Source organism: Miscanthus floridulus, chromosome 18 (assembly GCF_019320115.1).
Source record: "Miscanthus floridulus cultivar M001 chromosome 18, ASM1932011v1, whole genome shotgun sequence".
In the NCBI taxonomy this organism is placed as follows: domain Eukaryota; kingdom Viridiplantae; phylum Streptophyta; class Magnoliopsida; order Poales; family Poaceae; genus Miscanthus; species Miscanthus floridulus.
Window position 1 is genome coordinate 132,773,480 of NC_089597.1, and position 24,411 is coordinate 132,797,890.

The window sequence follows — 24,411 nt, forward strand, 5'->3', positions numbered from 1 at the left end:
TCCTGCTCGAGAGTGTCTCGGAGCTGCTACAGAAGGAGTCGGTCTTGTTCGACCTTGGCCTGAAGCTCACGGAGCTGCTCCAGGTCTAGGCGTCGAAGTTGTCCGGGGGCAAGGTTCTCGTTCCGCGCTACTAGTGGGACAACGCGTGAAGGTGTGGCATCGCCTGCTCCCTAGCGAAGCGGGGAACGACTACCTGCCCCTCGTCCTCATCGCCCGTGCTCGACATTCTGAGTCTGACGTGGAAGCACTCACGAGTGGGATCGTAAGTGCCTTCGTCGTCAAAGTCGGAGTAGCCGAAGCAGTAGTCGCTCGCGGCCAGGAAGCGGTGCATGGCTTCAGGGGTGCGAAGTCCGGAGAAGTCCGCTCTGGCCCACGCCTCGTCCTCCTCCGAGGAGTCAGCGTGGGTGTGAGTCAAAGTCATGGTGCCAAAGTCGAGGGCGAAGCGTTGGTGGCGTCCTGAGGGCTCTGTGTGAGCAGAAGCGTAGGCGGAAGCATAGGTGGCGGTGGCATTTCTCAACCCAAAGGGGTACGGGGATGGTGCCATCGCCAGGCTTTGCTTCGCCGAAGTTGACTCCTTAGGAGGTGGTGGGGTAGAGCTTGATGATGGGGCGTCATCATGCACCACCGCCGTCTTTCCCTTGTCCAGGCTCAGGCTAGACAGGTCCCCAACCAGGGACCTTGTGCCAATAGCTAGGCGTGGGATACCGGTGGAGCGCGGCGCGTCGCCCTGAGCTTGCGCGGTGCCGGGGTGGCTCCGCTCGCGACGTGCTTGGCGAGCGCGACGAGAGCGGTTGCCCGGGCGCCGTCTGCGCCTGGGCTGCTGATGCATGATGTCGTCGTCGGTCAGTGGGGCTCGAGGTGTGAGGAGTACCATATCGTACTCACATCCTAGAGACATGAACTCTAGGCTTCCGAACCAGATCACCGTGCTGAGACACAGTGGTCGTACGGGGTCTGCCATCCGGAACTCGTTAGGATGATGAAGCTGACACACAGAGACCCCTACCTGGCACGCCAACTATCGGTGTCTTGGACCGGCGGGCCCTCCACCAACTAGTAAAAATGTACTGTGTGCCCTTAATCTCGAATGGTGATGCAAAGAGACACAAGGTTTATACTGGTTCGGGCAATGGGTGCCCTACGTCCAGTCTGAGAGATCGATCTTGTATTCCTTGCACCGAAATGCTCGTAGTAGGGGGTTACAAGCTGGGCAAGAGAGGGAGCTAGTCCCAGGTCTCTGCGAGGAGCGGCGTGGATTGCTTGAGATGTTGATCTCAGGCGGCGGGGCAGCATGCGCGTTACAGAGTGTCGAGCGTGTGTTTGTCTACCTCGTGAGCTCGTGAGCCTGAACTAGTCGTCCCTAGAAATGGCCCCGGTCTCTCCCTTTTATAGTTGAAGGGGGGACAGGGGTGATACATGTGTTAGCTTTGTGGCGTTGTGCGAACAGAGGTGGCATGTCCGAGCCCTGTAGCCTGTTACTGTGGTGGCATGGTTGATGGAGTGGTCCTGCCTTTGAAGTGCTGGAGCAACGCGCCGGTCACATCCGATCCTATGCGACATGGGAGCTCCAGTGATAGCTTGATGCAGGGCCGGGCGAGCGACGTGCTAGTCGCTGTTCGTCGACAGCGTAAAGAGCCGAGGCTCAGTTGGTGCCGAGGCTGAACCGTCGTGGGGGGCTCGGCGGGCGCGAATCCCAAGGCTACCGAGACCCTGAAGTGGTTTGCCGAGGCCGGAGGGAGCAGTTGGTCCCGTACAGTGATTCCGAGGCTACAGGGACCCGAGCTTAACTCCCCATGCCGCGTTGTCCTCGGAGCAGTTGGAGTTAGGCAGCATAGTGCGTTATGGGTGTCAGTCGTGGGCACAGTGCTAAGCACAGCGGCCGGTAACCCCTGCTCTGTCCTGTCTCGGACGGCATGGCTTCGATGCGATTGGCGTGTCGTCGCCCACTACGCTGTGTCGAGCCGTCGTTCGGCTGATATCGTGGGAGCGGTTGAACGTGCTGGTCGGACGTGACATCTTGTCCGAGAAGTTGGTCGAGGCGGAGGCGACGGGGTTGTTTACCGAGCCGGCCTTGAGCGAGGCAGAGAATCGATAACTCATCCGAGGCCTTCCGGGCAGGGCCTCGAGCGAGTCGGAGAATCGGTTCCCCGTCCGAGGCCTCTCGTGCGAGGCCTCGAGCGAGGCGGAGATTCGGTAGGCTGTTCGAGGCCTTCCGTGCGAGGCCTTGAGCGAGGCGGAGGGTCGGTGGTCGGTCAAGGCCGGGGGTTAGCCAATAGTTTGTTTCTTGGCACTGATTTTGACGGGGTCTAAGCGATTTTTTCGGTTGTTGCTTAGGGGACCCTTTCTTATGGTACCCGACACATAGTATAGCTTGACATGAGGCTTAAGGAACATGCAAAATGAGGTTAAGGGAATTAGTACTCGGATTTAACAATTGTAGTCAACAGCAATAACCATTTAAAGTAGTTAACTCCTAAGACAATAGGTCAAGTGTGCTGCCAAATACATTGATATTGAGTTATATGTTATAAAGGAGAAAATTCAGAATTATTTTGAAAGCATTAAGCATATGAGTACCAAGTAAGTACTTGCGGATCCGCTTACCAAAGGCTAACCACCCAGTGCGTTCAGAGAACACACAGTCGACATGTGTTTACAGAAAAGCCTATGATTTCTGGATACTAAGGGCCTAATTGAGAATCTGTTTCAAAACAGAGAGGTGCATTGTAGTTGTTTAATCTAGTCGCAACTGACCGTGACGATGAGACACACTCCATGCACTAATCTGTGATGGAATGGAAAAAAGATAAAGTAAGTTGAGTTTAAGTCATAAGGTAAGATCAAGGGGGGAATGTTAGGATGATCTCCACCAGTTGGCCCAACGGTCAATTGGGCCCTTGATCGGGGGCGCTCAGCCGGTTCTCCTGGCTGATGGCCCCCCATCGTGCAACACCATAAAAGGACGGTGAGGGCTGGGGCACAAGACATGAGGTCACCGGTAGCCGCCAGCCCCAGCCCGAAGTTCCTAACCCTAGACCGATCGAGAGGGGCGCTGTGAGCGATGGGAAGCGCCATCGCCTTCGCCGCCACCATAGCACCGCACCTGCACTGCTGCTGCATTCGACGACCTAGCGGGTGCATGCACGGCTTCCCCTACTACGACTCCAGTGGCTATGTCGCGGTGACGCCGTGGCCGTGACCGTGCCATGGCAAGGTACATCATCAAGTTTCTCATCTAAGCTAAGTATTTACCCACTAGATCAACACATAGATGGTCCTAGAATTCTATCAATTTATTGCCACAACTATCAACTTCTGGGTCTTGCTCTTGTAAAAACTTGCTATCGGGCAGGAATCTGATCGCCACACTGATGCTCTTGGTTTGATAACTAAATATCTTGGAATTGTTTCCTATACTAAATGGTCTGAGGAGAAATGATTGTATTGGATGTCTGAACTGAGGGGCAAACGTCCCACACTGATGTACCTGAGATTGATGATGTTTCAGGCACATTTTGGAGGTGCTTGCTGTCGAACTTTTACAGCTGAGAGTTGTTCCACTATTCCGGACTCCGGAATTGGATCCTATACTGAATGGCCTGAGGAGAACAGCTGAATGGGGACGGGAGTTGCCTTATTACTGCCTAGAGAGGAGAGACCAGGAGTGCCTCCTCGACACGACGACACCCGACCTAGACTCTGTCGGTCCGCTGCGTTAGCACCGCAATCCGACTTGGCAACTCCCGTCCCCATTCAGCTGTTCCTCCTCTCCTTGTCTGGCTGTCTCTGCTAGCTATTACAGTGCTACTTGACCCTAGCCGCCGTTGTGCTGCAATGGCTCGCCTGGACGCAGCCCATCGGTAACTCGGCATAAGGGGTTGTGGCCGCCCGTCGCCACCAAGTCCTATGCGCTAGCCGCTAAGGGTTGTCTGTGGCTATGTAGTCGGAGATGCGCCCGGGTGGCTGGTCGCTAGGCCGGCGAGCTTCGAGCGGTAAGCCGACGACTGTGTGTTCTGCATTGTGTGGCCTCTTCCCTTCTAACAGACTGCAGAAAAACAGGGGTACACTGCACAGGAACATGAGTACAAACAACATGTTGTACGATGTGGCAACTAGCAATCAAGTTGTTTTACCTTTTTTTTTTATTTTGTGAACTTACACAAAGCAAGAGGGGGACAAAGACATTAATAATCCTTTTTTCCCCTCTTGGTCCTACGCCTATTATACAACTAGGCCAACCTTTTGTTTCTGTATAAGTGCAAATGTGTAATGAGAAGTTATAGAAGAATCATAACCAGTAGGAAGTAGGAATGACAGCCAACAATGGAAATGTTTGTGACAACTCGAATCAGTTTAATTTGTTGCACAATTATATGTGGAACTGAGATATGTCTACTAAATTATGCACTTTTGTTGTTGATCCTTGTGAACCATCGATATGTAGACAATGTTTAATACTTTTAGGTGCTTAACTAGTGGCCTTACGCGTGGAAATTCACCAGCTCTGCCACTGCATGTAGGTACACCACCTCACGTGAAAATGCTACGACGCTGAACAAAGGGACATAAGAGGATAGAGGTGCCGTCGTGGACGAGCCGTCGAGTAGGTGTGTTCCTTGCCAACGATCGGTCCGCTCATGTTGCCGCATGCGCACGTGAAAAAGAAAATACTTGTTTAGGATTGCTCCATTTCACCAAAATTAATCCTGCTCCTTCAAACTCTACCATGGAGCAATTTCAAAAAAAGACATGAAGTTTTTAGAGTACCCTTTTTGGTACTCCACAAAGGACCTGAAGTTGGCCCCACAATTTTACCTTTTTTTACGCAAAGTTCATGAAGTTGTCTTTGTTTGGCTAGTTGGGAGTGTTCGGCTGGCTGTTTCAGTCAGCTTATTTGTTGGCTTATAAGCCACGGTACAGTATTTTTCTCTTTAAAAAAAATCAGTCATACAAATGAGCACCGGCGGCTTTACCACCAGCCGAACACTCCCAAAATTGGAAGCAAAAGCTGAAAAAGTTAGAGCGGAATCTCAAAGTCCAAAGAAATTAAAGGGGATCGAAAGAGTTTGGCTTGGTCTTGGACTGGGCACGGGCTGACCCATTGGAGAACCAGTTGGATATTAATTAAGATAATTAATTAAGACCCAGTTGGATATTAATTAAGATTACTAATTAACTAATTAATTAGGTGTGTCAGTTTGAGATGCGTGCGAATTTCTAAGAGAGGAGAATTAGAGCAATTTTCTGATGATCCTTTTGCCTGCCTTCATAGAAGGGAAAAAGAACCTAACACTATGTACAGTCCCATCTCAGCCTTGTTCGTTTCTATCCTAAACCAAGGGCGTGTGAGGAGATTGAGAGGAATTTTGATTTGCAGGGGATTAACAGCCCGTTCGGCTGGTACATAGAACTACTGTGTACTAGTTTGTTTCGGCAGGTTTTGGCTGATTCAATAGTGTTCTATGAGAGAGAATAAGCTGAGACAAGTCGAGCCGAACACGTTGTAAAACCTCTTGGTTTGGTGTAGAAACAAATAAGGCCGAAGTCACATCCTGCCCCTTGTTTTTTCAAATCAAGTAAAACATTTTTTTTAACAAGATGGTCGTGATGTGCCAAACTTTTCTCAGTTCAATTTCCAGCGTTCTTTTAACCTTTCCCTTTCGCCCAGCGTGATGTAAGATGGAGACATATTTTAGCGATCTCAGGTCCTTCTCGTATACAAGCCGCCGGTCCGAGAAAGGAACGTGTGCACAGTGTCTTTTACCGGCTACCGCTGTACAGTACAGTGCTAGTATGTATACGACCGATCGAGTAACCGACTGTTTCTTTTCGGGACGCGGTAAACACACGGCATCCTATAAAACATATATCTACGAATATCCAACTTATAAGTATCAATCGTCGTGTAGTATTCCTTAAATTTTATAATGTCCACTTGAACTTTATCCTATAAAACAAACGCATACACGCGCTACTAGCTAGAACTAAATACAACAGAAACATCATATCATCCGTACATGTGCCAGCCCCGGTTGGCTGATTCATATCTTTGCTGGTTCGTGAAGAAGTACTGCTAGCTGGTTTATATGAGAGAAAAATACGGTTTCAGCTGGAAATTTACGATCGTTTACGACAAGCCACAGCCAAACGAACAGGCCGTCCTCGCTGGAACTGAGACATGCGCATGCACTGACACGCCATTGACAATTTCGTCGCTATCAGTGTCCTTGCTCCACCATCATCCTTTGTGAGCCTTATGGCCTTATCTCACCAAATGCGGGGTTAACGGGACCATGAGTATATCTACGCTTTTATGTACTCCACAAAAGACCTGAAGTTGGTCCCATAAGGCCCTGTTTAGTTCCCAAAAATTTTCACCCCAAAATGTCACATTGAATCTTACGGCACATGCATGGAGTATTAAATATAGACGAAAAAAAACTAATTGCACAGTTTGGTTGGAAATCGCGCGACGAATATTTTAAGCCTAATTGGGCCATGATTAGTCATAAGTGCTACAGTAACCAACATGCGCTAATGGCGGATTAATTAGGCTTAATAAATTCGTCTCGTAGTTTCCAGGCGAGCTATGTAATTAGTTTTTTTATTAGTATCCGAAAACCCCTTCCGACATCCCCGAAACATCCGATGTGACATCCAAAAATTTTCATTTCGCGAACTAAACGCAGCCTAACTTCACATTTTTTAAGCAAAGTTAAAGAAGTTGTCTTTGTTCAGCTAGTAAAATTAGGAGCAAAGCTGAAAAAGTTAGAGCCGAATCTCAAAGTCCAAAGAAATTAAAGGGGAATGGATGACTTGGATGAGTTCGGCTTGTCCTATTTCGACCTTGTTCGTTTCCCTTAGTTTGATGTAAAACTAATGAGGCCGAAGTCACATCCCACCCTTTTTTTTTCAAATCAAGTAAAACATTTTTTCAGCAAGATGGTCGTGATGTGCCAAACTTTTCTCAGTTCAATTTCCTGCGTTCTTTTAACTTTTCCCTTTCGCTCACGGCGTGACGTATGATGGAGACATATAGAAGCCGCCGGTCCGAGAAAGGAACGTGTGCACAGTGTCTCCTGCCGGCTACGCTGTACAGTACAGTGGCTAGTATGTATACGACCGATCGAGTGACCGACTCTTCCTTCCCGGGACACGGTAAACACACGGCATCCTATAAAACAAACGCATCCATACGTTACCGTGCCCTTATATAAAATATATCTACGAATGTCCGGTCCAGCTTATAAATATCAATCATCGTGTAGTATTTCTTAAAATTTATTATAGCATCTGGTTTTAAGAATAAAACCAGATACACACTATATATGAGCTCAGAAAGTCAAATCTTACATATACCTACAAATAAGGGTAATATCAAAAGACAATGTTCAATATACAACGTACTTAGTATAAAGGATATAACCTTAGACACTAAACAGCGGAAAGACAACTCCGTGAGTGTTCGGCTGAACTGGATTATTTACTGTTCATGCTGAGAAACATTGTTCATGCTGGAATATTGTGAGAAAAAAACACTACTCTGGCTGAAAAAAACGGAACAAGCCGGCTGACCAGCCAGCCGAACAGGCTCTTCGATCTTCGGGTGAAGACTCTAATTCCACAGGGATAACTGACTGGTTGATCACATACCTAATTCCTCCAAACTCTAGCAATCTATTACCCATCCGAGATTTTTATCCAAATGATTAAAAAAATAAAGCAAACGTAAGTACATGTCGTACTCAACAAATACAATATGAGGTTCATGGTACTCAAAAGGCTGACACTGGTTTAACTGCAATTAGTTTTTAACGAGTCATCTTTTAGCAATTGTGTGTCAACAAGTTTATCCACAAGCCCATATAAACACATGATCATGTAAACATGAATAATGAATAGCATAAACAGTAATCATTAGTGAGCATCTTTATCATCAGTATCATCAGTGTTCATCGTCTATTCCGTAAGGGTTTCAAGGCCGCTCGTGACCGTGAGCACGGCTGATATACCAATATTACACTCTACAGAGGTTGTACACTTTCACTGTGAGTCGTGATTTACCCTTTCGGCCGAGGTAGCTAATCTCTTGACTCACATTCAAGGAAGGTCGGCAGGGTTCACTATGAAGCCTTTCAAAGGTTCGTCTAACAAGTTAGGGCCATTAGATTCACTCGATAAACAGATGTAGGAACCCTCCTTCCCGATGGCATAATGACACGCAACCTATACACAAGGGGACAGAGGTTGTTGAAAGCTCTAGTTTGGTTTTGGTAAATTGATGAAACCCTAAGTGCTAACCTAGTTCATCAAGTGATCATGAGATAGGTAGCACACTTCAAGTAGAGAAGCAAATGAAGATCATAACATGACAATGGTGATATCATGGAGATGATCAAGGGCTTAAACTTGAAGAGAAGAAAGAGAAAAACAAAAAGCTCAAGGCAAAGGTATAACTTGTAGGAGCTATTTTGTTTTGGTGATCAAGACACTTAGAGAGTGTGATCACATTTAGGTTTGATAGCCGTACTATTAAGAGGGGTGAAACTCGTATCGGAATGCGGTTATCAAAGTGCCACTAGATGCTCTAACTCATTGCATATGCATTTAGGATCTAGTGGAGTGCTAACACCCTTGATAATATTTGTGAAAATATGCTAACACATGTGCACAAGGTGTTTGTAGGGTTGAGATGGGTTTGGGTCCCTCTCTCCCTCCTGCCGAGCTTGCTCGGCGGGATTCGGCGCTTTCGGGAAAATGAAATGTCTATTTTCTATTGCGCCGGATGCAAAATTCTTGGTGATTGGCACACTTGAGCAAGGGTGAAGAAGTAAGAGTCGAAATAGAGTTGATCGAAATGATGCTGGCGTCGGTCTACTGACCGGACGCTGGGTCACTCAGCGACCGGACGCTAAAGGGCTGCGTCCGGTCGAGCTGTCAGACGGCACAGTGGCTAGGGTTGAGCACCGGACGCTGGCTGCGTCCGGTCAAGGTGAACCGGACGCGTCCGGTCGAAAAAACATGCCTCGGGGAGCTTACTGGAAACGACCGGACGCTGGGGCTTCAGCGTCCGGTCAGTTTTATCGGACGTGTCCGGTCATGCTCGGGAGCTTACTGTAAACAACCGGACACAGGCTTCAGCGTCCGGTCAGTTCGAAGGAGCAGCGTCCGGTCAGTTCGAAGGAGCAGCGTCCGGTCGAGGCTGATGACCGTTGAGTCTGGACACGTGGCTGACATCGAGCGACCGGACGCTGAGAGCCAGCGTCCGGTCAGTCTGACCGGAGCGTCCGGTCAGAACGCGTTTTGCCCAGTGAAGGGGTATAACGGCTCTATTTGATTGGGGCTCTATTTATAGTCCCATGGCCAGCTCAAGCTAACTCTCTTGGCCATTTCTATTGACATAGCATACTTGTGAGCTTAGCCAAAGCCCTCCCACTCATCTAGATCATTGATTCATCATCATAGTGAGATTGGGAGTGAATCTAAGTGCATTGCTTGAGTGATTGCATCTAGAGGCACTTGGTGATTGTGTTTCGCTGCGGATTTCTCTTGTTACTCTTGGTGGTTGCCGCCACCTAGACGGCTTGGAGCAGCAAGGATCGTTGAGTGGAGGAGGTGATTGTCTCCGACTCCGATCGTGGTGATTGTGAGGGGTTCTTGACCTTTCCCCGGCGGAGCGCCAAAAGGTACTCTAGTAAATTGCTTGTGGCTTGTGTGATCCTCATCTTGTGTTGGTTGTGCGGCACCCTATTGAGGGTTTGGCGAGTGATGCCAATCAGCGCGTGAACCTCCAAGTGAGTGAATCGCCACAACGAGGACTAGCTTGCCGGCAAGCAAGTGAACCTCGGTAAAAATCATTGTGTTCATCATTTGATTCCGAGGTGATTGGTCATCATTGTTATTCATCTTCGTGATTGATTGGTTCATTCATCTACACGGCGGTATAACCCTCTTGATCACTCTCTTTACTTTACCGCAAACTAGTTGACAAGCTCTTTAGTGTAGCTAGTTGTGAGAGCTTGCATGCTTGGTTGGTGTGGCTCTTTAGTTAGCCTTTGAGAGCACACTAACATAGGGTAGTGTCATTGCTCTTGTGTGAATTGACACTATCTAAACTAGAATTGTGGTAGGTGGCTTGCATTATTGAGTAGGCTAGCGCAACACTCGCTTCGCCTCATAATTGTCTAACCATTTGGTTAAGTGTTGTTGTAGAAATTTTTATTAGGCTATTCACCCCCCCTCTAGCCATTAGGACCTTTCAGTTGTCCTATACCCGATTCGCCAAGTCATTCTTACGCCAATAAAGGTAACCTCTAACAAGCTAGAAAATGTCCTCATACTGAGCTAAAGCTAGAGCCATGTAGCACTCACAGCTGTACTGTAAGTCACAGATGATCACTTACAGATAAGTCCTTAGAGAGAGAAATCTAGAGCACCATAAAAACAGCCCAATGCTCTTGCCCCCTTGTTCCATGTTGCTAAAAAACACCTTTTAGTGTTTATTGCATAATCCATTAGTCAAGTTACAAAATCATGGCTTTAGTTGAGCACTAGCATCATACTACCCACCCAATGCAATAACCCATAGGTGACAAGAAACCAGGTACAAAATACTAGAAAATCCTTAGTGGTAATCAAGGTAGACACATGCAGTATAAATTAAATAATTAAAGGTGTATAGGACAACAAGGAAGATCCCATGATATACTTGCCTTAAACTCTGATCCTTCTTCAAGTCCAAAACTTCAAAGGAACTCCTTGATTAACACGTAAAGCTCACCGACTGGACAAGATCATAAAGCACCACACAAGTATCCATGCAATCATACACGAAGCAAACAATAGAGCCAAATTAGAACAATACACCATTCAGTGGAAAAAGGATTTAAAAACAAATCTATGTATTGCTACGAACACACAGACGCGAAAAGCGTACTAATCGAAGCTACGGTTGAAAAGATATAACTAACGAAAGATTTTGCTTCTAAAACGGAAAACCATAAGCTTCATTTATTTTATGATATAAAAACATGTATAAGAGAAATACCTAAGTTGAATTAAGTCAAACTTATAATTGGTTTTGAAAACCGAAGTGGAATTTATCATATTTTTATTTATAAGTCCGGTTGCATAGTTGTTAATCAAGTTAGGATTTAAACCAGGATATTCTAGAGCTCTTGACATGGAAAACATTGATACTAAGGCGTAGTTTACATCGTCACAAATCCAACACATCTTGAATGGATCGAATCGGAGCTAAAACGAATAAGTTACGATTTAAACATGATTTCTTTTAGTAAAATAATATATGAAATCTAATCATGAATTTTGAAAGTTGAAAATATACTTAACAGTAGTATGAACACGTAGACAACGTAAATACAAATCTAACGCAATTGGAACAGGTCAAATCGGAGTTAAAATGACAAAGTTATAGCCTAATAAATCTAGTGGCAAAACTGTAAATAACTGAAAACGTATTTTTGAAGTCAACTGAATAAAATACGCTTTTAAAAGAAGAAGGTGTAATCTGTCAAATACGCAATGTACTGCGGGTTTATACTTAAAAAGTTGGAGGGGGTTTTCTGCAAAAGGCCATGGCTGAACCGGTGTAGTGAGATGAGAGCCGTTGGATCTAACTTGAACGGCTTAGATTAAAAGAGGAGAGGGGGAGAGGGATTGCGGCGGCTAGAACAGAGGCCGACGCAGCGGCTGCCATGGCCGGCGGGGCTAGACCTCACCGGAGTTCGTCGAATCGGCGACTCCGGTCACCGTTGGACACGGAAAAGGCACGGGAAGCAAGAGGAGCTCAAGCCAAACTCGACGGAAGGGTTTAGAGCGGCTGCGACGGCATGGTGGCGACGCGGTGCTCAATTTGGTGGCTCGGGAATCCGGCGATGCAACGGCAAGCTCGCACCAGCGATTGAAAGCGAGGGAGGGAGCAAGGGCGGTACTTGAAATTTGCTTACCTCACGTAGAAGCCCGGCAAGGCAGTCGCGGAGGCGGAGAGGCGGCGGAATGGCGAATGCGGCGGCGGTGGATCTCCTATGGCAGCGGCGGCTTCGCTGCGGCTCGGAGGCGAGGCGATGGCTGCATTGGGGCGAGATAGGAAGGCGGCGTGGTCACGACCACTATTTATGGGGCGGTTCGGCTTGGGCGGCACTCCAAATCGGGAGAGAAACGTGGCGGACGCGGTCTCTACTCGGGGAGGTGTCTGGCTTAGACACGAGCTGGAGGAAGGGGGGTCCTGACATGCAGGCCCGGCCAATCTACGGGATAAGAGACGCGGGTCGGCTGCCAGCGAAAGAGGAAGAGGAGAGACGGCCCAAGAGCGAGAACGGGGGAAAGAAGCAGATCGGAGGCTAAGAGAACGGAGAGGGGGAGGTGGGCTGCGGCCTGGTGGAATGGAGGGAGTGAGCAGCTGCGGTGGTGGGCCTTCGAGCCAAAAACCAGGGAGGGGAAAAAGAAGAATTCTTTATCCTTTTTCTAAAACATATTTCCAAAATCAATTTCAATTCAAATTTAAATTCCATTTGCATTTTTTATCAAAACCAACACCACAAAATAACTATGCAGCGGCATGTATGCACAACCATGTTGGTACTCCTTATGATAAATTTTAATATAATGAAAAATATTCTTTTTTTCTATACTTCATGTGTACAAAAATTCATAAATTAATCATTTTAAACCTATTTTAAAAAATACAAATTTTAAGGTGTTACATTTATAATGCCCACCCATCTTTTATATTGAAATATCATGTTCTCTGGTACAAAGTATTGCTATACTAGCCTAGAGAGGGCTGGCCAGGCAGCTCGGTTAGCAACAGGCACATGAAAATGTATGCTAGGATCTTTGCCAGGTCCAGACACCTCTTCGGTTAGCAACAGGCACATGAAAATGTATGCTAGAATCTTTGCCAGGTCCAGACACCTCTTCCAGTACGCAAATCAAACATGCCCATAGTGCCTAGGGCGTGGACGAAGGGGGGCAAGTTGAAGCACCCGGCTTCGCTTCACTATCCTCTCCGATCCTAGTGCTAGAGTGCTTACACATAATTGCCCCTAAATTAAACCGGAAGCGTACGTACCCAGAAGAGTAACAAATTCAAAAGAATTTTTTTGTTTTTTTATTGATGAAACTTGTACAATACAGATACAACATTTACTAGTATAACTACCCCTCAGTTAAACCGCTACTAGCCAGAACTAAATACAACAGAAAGATCATAACATCCGTACATGTGCCATCATCGATCGTCGCTGGGACTGAGACATGCACATGCACATGCACATGCACATGCACTGACACGCCGTTGACAATTTCGTAGAGCACCAACAGTCAACGACGTTAACATGCAGAGCATCAAGCACAGAAACTGAGCGTCTCAGCCGGTGCAACAACCCTTCTTAGCCTTCAAAGTTTTAATAAATATATATAGACCGCAAAATAAAATAATATTAGATAGATAGATATGTCTTCAAACAGAATAATAAGACAACTTATTTAGTTATTTATTTTGCAGGGAGCGTAATCTAGGGCAAATTAAATAGCTGGGTTGGACAACCTTAGATTGGTTTCCATATATATAAAGAAGAAAAACCTTAAATTGGTTTAAGATTTTCACTATTTGAGCTGGCGATTCGATGTCACGTGGGGGCACTTCCAACTCCCATCATTCACCAACAATCTTTTTTGAAAAAAAAACATTCCACCAATAATCAACGACGCCGAAAAGTCTAACCCCCAGCTTTGCATACCAGTCCTTAACATTTCAAAATACTTCAAAATACTATGTGCCAGAGAAGTTACTTGCGAAACTTTTTTTTTTTGGCAAGATCAGCTTCAGGTGTGGTTATATCCAGGATTATGAACATGGGTGATCCAACTTAAGATAGCTTCGAAGATATAATATACAATGTGCATTGTCAATACAGAATATGTGAATGGGATTTACCAAAAGCAGACAAGCTACGATAGGTTAAAAAAAGTTGAAAGCATATTAACAATAAAAAAATAAAAAATTTGGCTTAGAGAAGCTTACCCATGGCAGTGAGCCGAGAGATTTTTGGACTATATACCAATGCCTATGCAATCACGTAATTCTAGTTCTGCTCTTAGTTAATTTATCAAAAGTTCAAGAGAAGATAAAATAGCATCCATATTTATGATACCAAATAGATATACTAATATTCTATGATATGACAACTCCAATAATAGTTATTTGATATCATAAATATTAATATTTTTTATGTATGTTTGCTTAAATTTAAAATGTTTTGACTCGGTACAATTGTATGATATTTAGGAACTAGATTTCTGTTGTTTAGCACCATTTGAAGGCTGAGTAACCTTTTTAGGAGCGAACGGGCCTCTAACCTAGTGGTTGGAGCTCCTCGGTAGCACCCCAGACCATTCAAATCCCAAATTTTTGGGCTAGATTTAAAAAAAACACACAAAAAAATATGTAGGGTGCTCTCCTTTTAATAGTTTTTTTTTTTTTAAAGTGACTTTCGAGTGATCATGGCAAGTCGCAAAATCGAAACTGTTTCACATTACCAAACGGGGCCCCAACTTTCCATAGACACGCCAAAGCAATGGTAAAATCAAGCACTCTTTATTGGAAGAAGAAGAAAAAGGAAAGAAGAGCATATATGGCGGAAAATTACATAAAAAACAAGGACCTAACCATAAATGATCCTGCCATTAAACGGTGACTAATTAATCACCAGATTACTACAGTCCTAGAAATGACGGAGTCCTACGCGGAAACGACCGACCTTCCGTTTCCGCACGACATGTCCACGTCCACCCTCTTCCACACGGCGGCCACGCCACGCCGACTCCGTCCTGAGTTTCTCACTCCGCGCTCCGGACCGTTGACGCCGGCAACATCGAGCACCGGAGACTTGGACTTGTGCCCGCCGGTCCTCTTCCTCCCATCCCCTCCCGCCATCTAAACATGTCGGCCTCGGTAGGCTCCATAAACCACCACCCCGGACCACCTTTCTTGCCGCCCCTGCACGCCTCCCCGTGCAGCCGGCCAGCCGTGCTCCACGTCATGGCTCAGGATAACTCCAACCACCGCTGCACGGGCCTCCTCGTGGCCATCGCCATCGTCACAGCGTTCCTTGTCGCCGCCGGGGACGCGTCCAGCGTCGGGTTCGACCTCCACCACCGCTTCTCCCCGGTGGTCCGGCAGTGGGCGGAGGCCCGGGGCCACCCCTTCGCTGCGCAGGAGTGGCCAGCCCGAGGCTCGCCGGAGTACTACTCCGCACTGTCCCGCCAAGATCGCGCCCACCTCGCCCGCCGCGCCCTCGCAGGCGGCGCCGACGGGCTGCTCACCTTCGCCGCCGGCAACGACACCGTACAATACATCGGATCGTGCGTACCTCTCGTGGATTTTTTCCCCCAAAGCAAAACGAAACAAAAGCTTGAACCGATCCGTTTTGCAATTGCAGGCTGTACTACGCGGTGGTGGAGCTGGGCACGCCGAACGCGACGTTCCTGGTGGCGCTGGACACCGGCAGCGACCTCTTCTGGGTGCCGTGCGACTGCAAGCAGTGCGCGTCCATCGCCAACGTCACCGGGCAGGCCGCGACGCGGCTCCGCCCCTACAGCCCGCGGGGGTCGTCGACGAGCAAGCAGGTGACGTGCGACAACGCGCTGTGCGACCGTCCCAACGCCTGCTCCGCCGCGACCAACGGCAGCTGCCCGTACGTGGTCCGGTACGTGTCCGCCAATACCTCCACCTCCGGGGTGCTGGTGCAGGACGTGCTCCACCTCACCCGGGAGCGCCCGGGCGCCGCCGCCGCCGCCGGGGAGGCCCTGCAGGCACCCGTCGTGTTCGGGTGCGGGCAGGTGCAGACGGGCGATTTCCTGGACGGCGGCGCCTTCGACGGCCTGATGGGGCTCGGCAGGGACAAGGTGTCCGTGCCCAGCGTGCTCGCCGCCAGCGGCCTCGTCGCGTCCGACAGCTTCTCCATGTGCTTCGGCGACGACGGCGTCGGCCGCATCAACTTCGGCGACGCCGGCAGCCGTGGCCAGGGCGAGACGCCCTTCACCGGCCGGAGCAAAGTGTACAACGTGAGCTTCACGTCCATCAACGTCGAGACCAGGTCGGTGGCGGCGGAGTTCGCCGCCGTCATAGACTCCGGCACATCCTACACGTACCTCAGCGACCCGGAGTACACGGAGCTCGCCACCAACGTGAGTCCCTTCCCTTTCCCTCTGTGCACGCTCATCGAATGAACGTGATCGATTTCTTTTCTCAAGTTTCTCATGTGTCTGCTTCGAGTGTGTGCGTGCATGCAGTTCAACTCGCTGGTCCGCGAGAGGAGAGCCAATTTCAGCAGCGGCTCTGCAGACCCTTTTCCCTTTGAGTACTGCTACAGAGTCAGGTAGTAAACAACAGGATCTCCAATTTCTGCTGTTCCACTTTCTAGAAACAAAGTCTCTATTAGTGATTGTTTTGCATCTTCTTCTCAATCTCATCTGCCATGGTTGTGATCGAGCTGCAGCCCTAACCAGACAGAGGTGCTGATCCCGGACGTGAGCCTGACGGCCAAGGGCGGAGCCCTGTTCCCGGTCACCCAGCCGATCATCATCTTCTTCAACACGGCCACCCGCCGTGCCGTCGGTTACTGCCTGGCGATCGTGAAGAATGACCTCGGCATCAACCTCAACATCATCGGCCGTAAGCCAAGCCCCCCCGCGTTCGCCATCGTTTCTTCTTGCTTTGCTTGGGTGGACTTGACTGACAGTGAACTTCATGCGCGTGCAGAGAACTTCATGACCGGGCTCAAAGTCGTCTTCGACCGGGAGAGGTCCGTCCTAGGCTGGGAGAAGTTCGACTGTAAGATCGCGCACCTCTGACCTCTCTCTCATGTCACGACGAATTCTTGCACCAACTGACACCAAGCTCCTCTCGTGCCGCTTGCAGGCTACAAGAACGCGAGGGCGGCGGACGCTCCGGACGGGAGCCCGAGCCCGGCCCCGGCGGCGGGGCCGACCAAGATCACGCCACGGCAGAACGACGGCAGCGGCAACGGGTACCCCGGTGCCGCGCCGCTGCCGAGGTCGGTCGGCTCGCGCAACGCCCCCGCCGGCGCCGGCGCGCTGGGAGTGGCAGGCCTCTACCTGCTGCTGCTGCTGGCCGCAGCGCTTGTCTGACACCACCGGTGACTGAATTGTTATTGTGTACAGTACAGACATAGATACTGCTCCGTTTCGGTTCATAGTTCAGATGCATAGAAGATCATTCATTGTAGGTTTATGGGGTAGGATAAAATTTTTCTGATCGATGTGGATGAGATGATATTACTCGGTGGTGGGTGACTGATGAAAGTCATTTATGAATTCTGAATTTCTGATACGTATTATGAACATGCCAATAAAAGTACAGTTTGTATCTTCTTGCGATGTTTTAAGTTCCAACAATGCCAAGAAAAAAAATGTGCAGTAGTGCAGGCAATCAGACATTGTGCCCGTTGTGATCTAAAGTCACTTTAGATGTTTAACATGCTAGTACCATTTGTGGTTTTCTGCAAAATGAGCGAGTGTAGGCCAGGATAGAGGAGAAAGAAGGTTGAAGCTAACAATTTGCATTTCTTTGCTCGGTTTTGTTTTTCTTCTGAACCCAAAACTAAACCTGAGTTTTATCTCTGAAACTAAATTTCTTTTTGATTGAAAGAATATGAGTTTTTTTTTCTTGAAAATGCAACAGACAACTCTACTTGATCTTGTTGCCAACAATGTCATAAAAAGAAACAGTCATGAGACCAAACATTGTCAGTCATGCCCTGTTCGTTTCATCAGCTCAACACTGAGGCATGTTCCAAGGAGGCCGCATCATCTTGGCATCAGGAGCCTTGCCATCTTTCACGATGAACACGGTGTCCATTCCCCACACCATGTGGCGATCAAAGTGGCAATGCACGAACCACACCCCTGAATTGAACAAGCACAAGTCACTCACACAATAATCACTCTGTAAAAATCCATGGCCGGCGGCCAGGTCGCTCACTCACCGGGGTTGTTCGCGCGGAACCGTATGGCGGCCCAGCCAGCTTTGGGCACGGCGACCGTGTTCTGCAGCGGCGGGTCGGCGAGGTTGTATCCGGCGGGGTCCCTCCGCTCGTCGAAGTTGCCGAGCCCGCGCCCCACGACGTAGAAGCTGAACCCGTGCAGGTGCATGGGGTGACTCACCATGCCGAGCACGGCCGTGTCCTGGAACACCACCTCGACGGCGGCGCCGTACTCCAGCACCTTGACCCTGGTGCCCCGCTCCGTGGCCGCGCCAACGAGCCCGGACGCCCGGACGCCGGGGTCAGTGAAGTTGAACGCGGACGGCGGGTGGTCGGGGAAGTCGGCCTCGTACACGCCGCGCGCGGAGCGAAAGCGGCGGTAGTAATAGGCGCGGAGGACGTCGGCGGCGGACGGGTTCACGAAGCTGGCGTTGTTCAGGCTGGCCGCGAGGCGGGCGCCGCCGGGGCCGCTGCAGGTCGTGTTCGCCGCGCAGGGGAGCAGGTTCACGGCCATCGTCACTACCAGGCGCTCGTCCACGCGCGCCGGCACGTCCACCGGGTGCTCCTCGCTCGCCAGGGACCGGAGCCGCGTCGTGTACGCCGCCGCCGCCCCGATATCGTTCACGGCCGGCAGGGTGGCAACGGGGAAGACGGGCGGTCGTCGTCTTGGCGTGCCCCGGCGCCGCAGTGTCCGTGTGTACTCCAGGACGGCCGTGGCGGTGCTGTTGTTGAAAGGGACGGTGGTGTCGGACGCGAACGTCCTCGCCGCCATGTAGTACCGGCACCGGCCTCCGGCGCCGCGGTCGTCGGCGTCCAGGAGCGCGTCCACGGTCTGCCCCGGCGCCACCATCACGTGGTCGGTGGCGAACGGCTTCGTGTAGCGCGCGTCCGTGGCCACCACCGTCAGGCGGTGTCCCGCGACGGCGAAGAACATATGGTTGGTGAGCCCCGCGTTGATCAGCCGGAGCAGGTACGTCTTGCCGCGCTCCACGGCGACGACGGTGGTGCCGCGCGCGGAGCACGGGAACAGGTCGCCCGGCTCGCCGTTGATGGTGTTGGCGTCCGACGGCTTGACGTCGCGCCCGGTTCGCTTGGTCTCCTCGAGCAGGTCGTTCACGTCGTCGTCCCGCCACCACTCGCCTGCATGTGAACTCGAGAGTGCGTCGGCCGGCGGCATTCCGTGCACCGTGTACAGAGGAACCGAACGAACGAGATCAATCGTGACCCGGTCGGTCTCCGACGAGGTAAGTACGTACCAAGGATGATCGGCGGCAACTCCTCGACGCGCGGCTTCTTCTGGAACTGGAAGGGGAAGGTGGTGCCGCGGCTGGGGCGGATGACGATGGCGCCTTGCACGGTGGCGCGGTCGAAGCCGCTGTGCGCGTGCCACCACAGCGTGCCCTCCTCCTGGGAGAGGATGACCCGGTAGGCGAAGGAGGCGCCGGGTTGGATGGGGCACTGCGTGATGTACTCCGGCCCGTCGGACCACGGGTTTTGCGGCTGGTCCACGCCGTGCCTGCACGCGCATAACAGCATCAGCGTCAGCGCTTGCATGAACGCCGACGACGCCATGAACGATTGGCTGGCTGATTATCTGTACGTACCAGTGGATGGTGATGTTCCTGTCGCCATGGTTGCGGACGTTCACGACGACGACGTCGCCCTTGCGGGCGCGGATGGTCGGGCCGGGGAACTGGCCGTTCACGGTGAGGATGCTCTTCTGCCGGCACAGCCTGGTGACGCTAACCCTCTTTACCTGCCAACCAAAACAGAGTAACCACGCGATCATGCTAGCAAGAGGCAGCTGGTAGTACATCTCTCTAGAACAAGAAACCATTTGTTTCCAGGTATGATTTGCATTTCCTTCTTCATGATGAAATTCAGAGAAAGATAGGAAGAAGAGAATTACAACGACACCAAAGTCATGAACAACAACAACACACCCTTGTTTTGGAGAACAAAAGAGAGACACATTTTTTGAACATCAACATGGTCACAAAATACAAGTTTGACTGCTAATTCAAAGCTACAACTAAGATCACTACCCACCAACAAACCATGAAGAAGGATATCTTGTAACAATATCTATTACTACTACTATTTTTTCAAAGAAAACAAAAAGAAAACCATGAAACTTGACACATCATATGGAGGACTGAAAGGTCAATGAAATTTGACACCAACAGAAATATATACAGGAACGTCGTAGATTGGATGAAATACTAGTGCTTACGAGGAAATGGTAGTGATGAACCGTGGAGGCCTGCGCGGCAGGGCAAACAGCTGCAACTCCAAAGGCCAAGAACACAGCCAATTGCAGGAGCCGGAGCAGCACTGCTGCTGCAGGTGTGTCAGCAACAGCACCCATGGCCAGGGGTCACCGGCTTCAGCTTTGGTGATCGACGGGAAAGAAACGGGAGTATTTCCAACAGTGATTTTCCTTTTATTAATGTATGAAATTAAGTATGAAACAATGAATCCGATCGAGCAGATTTGGGAAGAACTTAATTGGACATTTTTTTGCTATACTTGGAAGAAAGTTTAAAGAAAATTTGACAGGGGTATATTAATTAATTAGAGAAATCATCTTGATCAGACTTTGTTGCATGCGTGTATCAAATTAATTAGTGCACATATATGCATCCGAAAAATCCAGCGATTAATGATTCCCCCTTTTTTTAATAGAGAAATAGAGAATACCTCTGCTTTTTAGAAAGCAAGTGAGAACAGAGTTGCAGCATGGATTTAGACAAGAATTAATGCTTGTGATAAGTCTAGAAAAAATTATGATAGGTTCCCAAGAAAAAAATTTATCCTCCATTTCCTACTGCAGTAACATAATAATGATAGGTTCCCAAGGATGGTGAGGAAAATGGTGCCTATCTGCTCCTGGCTCATGCTGAGGATCTGCCGGGCATTGGGATTATTACTGGGAGCCTGTATCGATTGAGGAGCACATGTTTTGTACGGTGCGTACAAACGTCAGAAAAGGATTCGTACAAACAAAATACATTTACACCCAAACAAAAAAATTTGATTCGAATCACATTCTAGCCAATTCAATTCATTTCGAAATCTGAACTAGAACCAAATTGCTGGAAAAAGGACCGTTCCAAACCAGGGCATCCAAACGGGTAGAGAAACTAACCACCCACACATAAATATCAATGGTGCCGGTACAACTCTTGGCTGTTCCATATTTATGTCAAATATGAGGCAGCGAGGGAGTGAGAAATAAAGATACAAGTTGCCAGATGAAGTCTTATCACAATGTCTCAGATTTTCGACAGCTTCAAGTCATTTGAAGCTACAATAACATTTCATCCTAACGCCAGCACAAATGGAAATATGTATATCGTTGACTATGTCTTCTGTCTTCCACTCTCTATTCATCATCCTTCGAATAGCTCTTGCAGCATCACTTCCAACTCCTGGGGACTGATTTTTGGGTGGGTAACTTTGTTATCCTCTATGTATTCTATATAGCCTGGAATGATTTTGTCCGTGATAACTTCGCGCAGCCTTCTCCTGAGCTCAGGATCTGGGACCTTCCACTCCTTTTGGCTGGTGTAGATTTTCTGAAATTCGGACTCAAACTTGTACAGCGAGGAACTGTTTTCCCCCAAGCAATGAGACGTAGGATTCAACAAGCATGTAAGTAGCAGTGCCCATGATACTTGTAGATATCTCTCCACATAGCCCTTGGTTTTGTGACTGATGTCGTCAGCCAGCAACGCGATGGGTTCTGGGGGATAATAGCGGGAATGAAATCTCTGTTGGATGTGGTATGAGTTGTTGAGCAAGAATAAGAATCTGAGACCTTGATCTGGAAATGGTTCTGATATGTTGGCAATCTTTTCTTGTAGAAAAGACACCATCTCCATGATCATGCTGTCCAAAGGTGAGTCAATTTCAATAATATGAGGCACATACTTAGCACGTATAACGGCATCCACTGACGGGTAATTAGATAACAGGAACCTGATGTATGTCATTACGGACCGAGTGATCTTGTGAATGTCTGATGATCCTTGTGGATTTAGAGAACTCGACGAGTCATCACCAACCCCCGTCAACATCACCCTAATCTTCTCCATTGTGCTCTTTATCGCCTTGCCCACCTTGCTCTTATATGCTGAGAGGAGGATGGCCATGTCGTTATCTATCCTTTGTGCTTCCACGGAGGTTGGCGAATCAAACATCGTTAGGATCTTGTCGGAGGCTTCAGACAGAGCATCGTGTACAGCCAGCTGGTTATAGAGCTTAGCATATGGTGGCAGCATACTCGGATCCATAGAAAGAAATTCTCCTATCCTATCTGGATCCCAAGCAACTACAACTACACCGTCAACAAAAGTAAGGATTTTCAATAAGGTTTCTTGGATAAACAATACCAAATGGTATTGATACGGAATACATCTCTCACTCACATGTTCTTCTTCATCAAAAAGAAAAACACTGTGCAGTAGGTCCAGAGATCCACGGTCTGGATCTGGAAAGAGCGGCCTCATGGAGCAGATGGTTTGCGTGATTTGGTCGAGAGCCCGGATCCAGCTACGTGCACGACGATGGAGTTCCTCCCCTGCAGATGTACCACCGTTGAGGCTAAGAACCCAGCCGACGCCCAGCTCCGTGAGCCACCTCTCCACGACTTTGATGCAGTGAAGAATTCCTGGACCAGGCTTCTAATGTGTTCCATTTCTTTCTTTCTTTTTTTCATAAGGCATTCTATTGCGCTCCTCCTCCGATTCTTCCCAGCTGTCGCCGTCGTAGTCGTCGACGCTGTTGCCTTTGTGTTCCTCATGGATCCCCAAGGAGTCAAAGTGCATGGCCACCTCTATAGAGGAAGTGGAGAAGCGAGAGCCGCTGGATGCGTAGGCAGTTGAGAGTCTAGAGGCTATGGTACCTGAAGAGCTGCTAACGTTGGATCCAACAGTCTCCTGGCGGTAGCTCCAATAAAGTCGTATTTTTTCTTTCGCTTATAAGTCGTACTTTTTCAGTCAACGAATAATATTTTTCTCTCACAACAAATTAGCTAACAGTACTCTTAACTATGGCTTATTAGTCAAGCGAACACGGCAAAGACCCGCGGCCACCATTCCGTCCCTACATGCCGGCGCCGCAGCAACTAGCGAGATCTCTAAGTTGATTTGCGCGTTCTGGGCAAGAACAGACGAGTGAAGCGGGGACGGAATATCTTGTTGCAGGTCAAGAAAGCGGAGGTTTTCCTAGCACGCTTTGGCTGCTATTCCCGGGGATTTTTGCAAGACGCGTTATGGTTGTACGGTTGTACTACTTGGTAGGAACGTTACTCTGATATAGGGAGTTGCTGAGAAACTCCAATTGACTATAATTGGTTATCCATGGATTGAACCACTCGATTTAGCACAATTAATCTAATAATCTCTAGACACCCATCATTATGTTATCCACAACGAGCAATATGATAATGTGCTGGTCGGTAGACGATTTACCAACAAGATTTGGCTACTACTCCATTCTAAATTATAAGATGTTTTAGATTTTTTTTATATATAACCTTTTCTATGCACTTTTTTTTGGAAAGATCTGGTACCGGACATTATATTAATATAAGCAAGATAAAGAGTTGTAATCTTACATGCGTGAGAGGCGCTATCTCATACAGCAGACCGCCATATGAGATACCCAGAATAATCAATGCTAATTACTCACAGAATTTGGAGCAATCCTTAGGTAACTAAGTACCCTTCCCCCAGAAACCCAATCAGAACATCCATCCTTAATCCTTGTGAACACCGCCTGCTCCAGGCTCCTAATACCATTGAAAACTCTAGCGCCTCTCTCCTTCCAGATGTGCCATAAAGTCAGGATAGCTATTGAGTGCCCCCGGCAGTCACCGCTATGAACCACTCCATGTCGCTCTGCTCGGTCCAACACGAAGGACGAAGGTTTGCACAGTTGCTCCACGATGCAACCAGGCACCATACCTTCGCCTTGTTTAGTTTCACTCCAAATTCCTAAAAAGTGCTACAATACTTATCACATCGAATATTTGTGGCTCGTACATGGAGCATTAAATATAGACGAAAAAAACTAATTGTACAGTTTGGTGGGAAATTGCGAAACGAACGTTTTGAGCCTAATTAGTCAATAATTGAACACTAATTACCAAATAAAAACGAAAATGCTACAGTAGCCCCAAATTCCAACTTCCTGAAATTAAACACGCGCCCTTGTGTGCCGAAGGACATTATATAAATAGGTGAATGGCAGTCCCTAGGTTCCTTTTGCATAGTGCGCAAAAGTAATTGTTCTTCCATCCCCTTATTTGTAGTCTGGCTGCTGTCCAAACTCGGTCCTGTAGGAGCAGCCACAGGAAGAATTTGCAACGTGGGGTGGC

The 24,411-nt window shown here is 48.6% G+C and overlaps 3 protein-coding genes across 3 annotated transcripts; 1 reads left to right on the forward strand and 2 right to left on the reverse strand.

The window, feature by feature from the left end:
- Positions 1-14,950: 14,950 nt before the first annotated feature.
- Positions 14,951-17,416, forward strand: LOC136521095 (aspartyl protease family protein 1-like). The gene is made up of 6 exons (XM_066514813.1): positions 14,951-15,387; positions 15,465-16,212; positions 16,318-16,403; positions 16,524-16,699; positions 16,787-16,858; positions 16,946-17,416. Exons 1-6 carry the CDS (start codon positions 14,966-14,968, stop codon positions 17,173-17,175), a joined length of 1,734 nt encoding a protein of 577 aa, XP_066370910.1. The 5' UTR covers positions 14,951-14,965; the 3' UTR covers positions 17,176-17,416.
- Positions 17,417-17,821: 405 nt separating this feature from the next.
- On the reverse strand, positions 17,822-20,397 carry LOC136524713 (putative laccase-9). The gene is made up of 5 exons (XM_066517977.1): positions 20,263-20,397; positions 19,634-19,785; positions 19,286-19,545; positions 18,033-19,169; positions 17,822-17,952 (listed from the first exon to the last, which is right to left on the reverse strand). The coding sequence occupies exons 1-5, from the start codon at positions 20,395-20,397 to the stop codon at positions 17,822-17,824; spliced, it is 1,815 nt and encodes a 604-aa protein (XP_066374074.1).
- Positions 20,398-21,421: 1,024 nt separating this feature from the next.
- On the reverse strand, positions 21,422-22,312 carry LOC136524715 (exocyst complex component EXO70A3-like). The gene has a single exon (XM_066517978.1). It carries the CDS (start codon positions 22,310-22,312, stop codon positions 21,422-21,424), a length of 891 nt encoding a protein of 296 aa, XP_066374075.1.
- Positions 22,313-24,411: the final 2,099 nt, after the last annotated feature.